The 4,364-nt window shown below is 40.8% G+C and overlaps 1 protein-coding gene across 1 annotated transcript in view; it reads right to left on the bottom strand.

The window, feature by feature from the left end:
• PITPNC1 (phosphatidylinositol transfer protein cytoplasmic 1) overlaps nucleotides 1–4,364 on the bottom strand; it is a 208,045-nt gene that overhangs the window by 95,765 nt on the left and 107,916 nt on the right. The window contains exon 2 of the mRNA XM_006912288.3: nucleotides 3,911–4,059. Within this exon, the coding sequence (XP_006912350.1) occupies nucleotides 3,911–4,059 (149 nt within the window). The remainder of the gene's footprint in view (nucleotides 1–3,910; nucleotides 4,060–4,364) is intronic.

Here is a 4,364-nt window from a genome sequence, read left to right as displayed (position 1 = left end):
ATTACCCAGCTTTATCCATTATCTAGCTTTTCTAGATTAAATGTTCTTGGTTTCTTCAGTTATTTTTCACATCACTTAGGTTTCTAATCCTAAAATTCATATGAACAATTTTGAAAAAGTAGAATAAGTAGGAAGGACTTGCCCTTCTAGATAGCAAGGCTCTTTATAAAGCTATAGTAATTAGGAATTTTAAGAGTATATTCTCGAATTCCATTTAAAATACAACACTGTTGGCATTTTACTTAGATATGCGTTAAATATGGGAATTGATGGCAACTTTATAATATAGCTTTTCCCACCCATGAAGTATGCCATTTGTCTAGGGTTTTTAAAATGTCCTTCACTAATGTTTTATATTTTTCTCCAAAAAGATTTTGTATATCTTGTAGATTTGTTACTGGGTATCTTTGTTTCTCTTTCTATTCTTTTTCCATTGTAAATGAAATTTTTTTTTAAATTGAATTTTTTAATATTATATTTAATATTATATTTCCCATGTATTGTTCCCGCTATATAATAGTGCTAGTGATTTTTATATATGGATTTTATACCCAATAATCTTGTCGAATTCTCATATTGATGTTAACAGGGAAAAATGTGACCAGGTCATGATTTATTATCATTTTATTATTATTATCATTATTATTATTACTATTATTATTATTATTATTATTATTATCACAGTCCAAGGTACTTGATTTGCTAACGTTTTATGTAAGATTTTCACATCTGTGTTCTTAACTGAGATGGGTCTAGAAGTTTCCTTTTCGCACCGTTATTGCTCGGTTTTGCTGTCGAGGTTCATGCGGCACAATCGGGTACCTTCCCAACAGTCGCCATCCATTTCCTCCCTTTCTTAGAAGCAGATTGTGCCTCTCTTGAACATCTTTCTCTTCTTATCAGGGAGGAAAATCTTACACCTCACCGGCTGGAACTTGGTCACAAAACTGAATATCTGACATTTTCAACCCAGACGATACTTAGAATTTTTTACATTTCTGTATGATGAAAAAGTTTATTTTGTTGTTGTTATCGATTTCTTTTTGTAATCAACCGATAAGATCTACATGATATTGATTTTCTGGTGTTTGTTGAGATTGATTTCCGGCCTACTGTGTACATTTACATGTATGTGTTTGAAAAGCATGTTGATTCTTGGATATATTAGTGCCCGCTAGATTAAGCTTGTTATTCTGTTGTTTACCTCTCTGTACTTGCTAAATTGTTCGTCTACTTGATCTATAAGTTTGATAAAATCAGCCATTATAACTTTAGGCTCCTTGTGATTTTGTCAGCATTGTGATATATTTGTTGATCTAGGATCAGGTTTAGGATTTAACTCACATGGCTTTATTGCGGCCACTGATATGTTTCAATTTATCTTACCATCAAAATGTAGGTTTTCTATTAGCCATGCTTTTTATAGGATTCTTTTTGTTTTTCCTCTGCCTTCTATTGGATTGATCGAGTGTTCTCTTGGACTTTATATACTGTAGTACTGCTCCTTTACAGGTTATCTTTACATTTTGAATATGTACACTTGCCTGTAAAATGTTTTAATTAATGAATACCTCCCTCTTCTTCCTAAATAATATTAGCAACTTAGTGTCTTTTATTATAATTACTACCCTCTCATCTTGTTATTATTGTCTAGCATTTAAATTCCACAAATACACTCCTAATTATTATTAGTACTCTCAAAACATTCTATGTTCCTTCAGATTTGCCCAGCTGTTTACCAACTTCTTTGTTTATTATTACTTCTAGACCCCACCCACCTCTTTCCTGAGTTCAATTTCTTTTGACTTCAAGTACATCCTTTAGTAGTTCTTTCAATATGCATTTCTGAGTAATAACCTCTCTGCCTTTGACCTTCAAAACAAACAATGTTTATGCTCAATTCTCAGTTCCAATTCCCCCTTTTCATGGGCCAAGGCCACATTTCCTGTCCCCTCGTGGGCATGGCACCCCCTAGATGTTGGGGTATACACTCATTTCTGACCTTCTCAGACTTCCTTAGCATTAGCTCATCTGCTTTCCACTCTGGTTTGAGCTTCCTCTTTATTTCTAGTACCTGAGGATTTCCCTGTTTTTGTTTGGAACTCGGCTTTATATTGTTATGTTCCATCCTGTGTTTATCAAACGAGGTGGGGGAAGGTCCACATTAATCTTTTTAGTTCCTATTCCTGGAACTCCTATTTATAACAAATTTCCCTCTTACTGATGTTTATTATTCTCCTTTAAAATAGATATCATATATTGTGATAGAAGAAACAGACATGACAGAGACAGCTGGACACTTCTTGTCCTGTTTCAGAAAAATTTATAAAGTTTTCTAAAATTTTTCTCAAATGTGGTACATAAAGAATAGTCCCCGGGCAAAAACTTGGGAAAATAATCGATTGGCAAGAAATGAAATTTTCTGTGGGTCTGTCTCTATTTTCTTGCATCTCCCTCGCTTCTCTTTGCTCTACGGAGATGAACTCTGCTCGTTATTTGAATTACACTGTCCACACTAACAACGGCAAAGCAGCACACTGAGAAACCTGTCTCTGTAAGAAAGCCATCCCCAGGCGAGACTGGAGCTCGGCTCCTCCCGCAAATCAACAGCTGGCTCCGAAGATGAACTGGTTCCAACCCTGGGAATTCACAGCCACTAGCAGCCGAACAGGATCAATCTAATTTACATTTCATTGTGATTCATGAATTCCCTGGTATTGCATCCCCTGGGCAGATTAAAAAATGAGTTGGTTGAATCAGCCCGAGGCTTTCACAGTCAGGATACTGGCCTGAGAGATCTCCACGCACAAGTGACAGGAACCAAACTCTCCCACTGAGAAGGAACAGTCCATTTCAGTCTGTCGGAGGCTGGAATCCTAAGATGGCTCCTCCCAGAAACCTCTAACCATGGCCAAGGCATGGAGAATGGACAAATATTCACGAGTGTTGATGAATAAACGGGGGGCAAACTGTCCAGCGATTATGTTGAAAATCCTTTCTGAATAATCACATATGGGCCAACTGGAGAGGCCGTATGTGGGGGGTGAAGAGTATTCATGAAAATGATTAGCAAAGACCAGACTGGTCATACACTGGTTTACGGGAATCGAGTGTTACTTTCCATAAAATATAGTCCATATGGCTTGTGACTAGAAATTTCTGACCCGGAAAAGAAGTGAAAGGAAGAAAATAAGCTGGAGGGGGGTGTCTGGGAGGGGAGAAGATCAGACGAGCCCCAATAATCAAGAGTGAAAGGAAACACAGCAGGAGATAAAAGAATGCGTTTTGCAAAGCAGAAACGGAAGTCCTGATTAGTGCTGACTTCTAATCTCCCAATCTTCACCCTTCCAGAGGAGAGAGGACACTTCTACCTTGAGGAGGATGGGTCCGCTTAAGAAATGAAAACCACCTTAGCGCTGCATAGCACTTTGGTCACAGGGGAAGGTTTTGTCGATTCCCTTTGCAGACACCTGAGCGGTCACTTGGCAGTTAAGTGGAAACCTTACCAAATCAAGACCCCAATGGCACACTGCCACCTTCAACACTTCTCTGCACCTTACAGGCAGAGCCATCTCTCTCCTGCCACTAACACTGAACCCAGGGAGAAAGCTGAGTCCTTTAATCCTTAAGATTAGATTTCACTTTAACGTGTCACCACCGAAGGGGCGGGAAAAGTGGGAGAAAAACTCCTCCTAATGAAATGCAGTTGAGGACTATTTGGCAGAACACAGGGGATTCTGTTTTTGGAAGCAACTAGGCTGGTGGTAATGACTTTTTCAGGCTTTATCTCAGACGCCACCTCTACCTCAGTCGTGCAGTGGGTCCAGGTTGGTGCGGGTGGGAGGGAGTGGGGGGTCCTGTGTGGTGAGAGAGCCCTGAGGTGGGACCCCAGCTGCCACCACTTCCTTACCTGTTAAGATACACACGCTTCTCGGTGAACTGCCCGTTGCCGTGGTGAGGGTCCTCGAAGGGCTCATTCTGGACGACCTCCACGCCTTCCCCTCGGTCACTCTGCTCGTGGCTGTGCTTGCTGATCATGTACAGCTGTCCGATTTTGTACTGCAAAACACAGAGACGGAGAGGTCAGCCCCACCTTTGCTTTTGAAAACGGTGCCACAAACAACTAACATCATCGGCACATTCTGCTGCGAGGAGAAAGCAGACACGTGGGCCTGAGGTTACTTTTCCTCCGGAATGAGCAGCAGAACTAGTTGTGAGTAGAATGTAAAAATGGCGTGTTCCTGTGAGCGTTTTGCATCCCCTTGGCGGATGCTCGCTGGGGTGCCTGGCGGTCTTTGGGGTCTGGCCGCCCACCAACCTGTGGGTAGCAGCAGCAGGGAGGCGGGAGCGCTAAAGTCCCTCCC

The sequence above is a fragment of the Pteropus alecto genome, unplaced genomic scaffold (genome assembly GCF_000325575.1).
Source record: "Pteropus alecto unplaced genomic scaffold, ASM32557v1 scaffold134, whole genome shotgun sequence".
NCBI lineage: Eukaryota > Metazoa > Chordata > Mammalia > Chiroptera > Pteropodidae > Pteropus > Pteropus alecto.
This window is presented reverse-complemented; position numbering and strand designations above follow the sequence as displayed.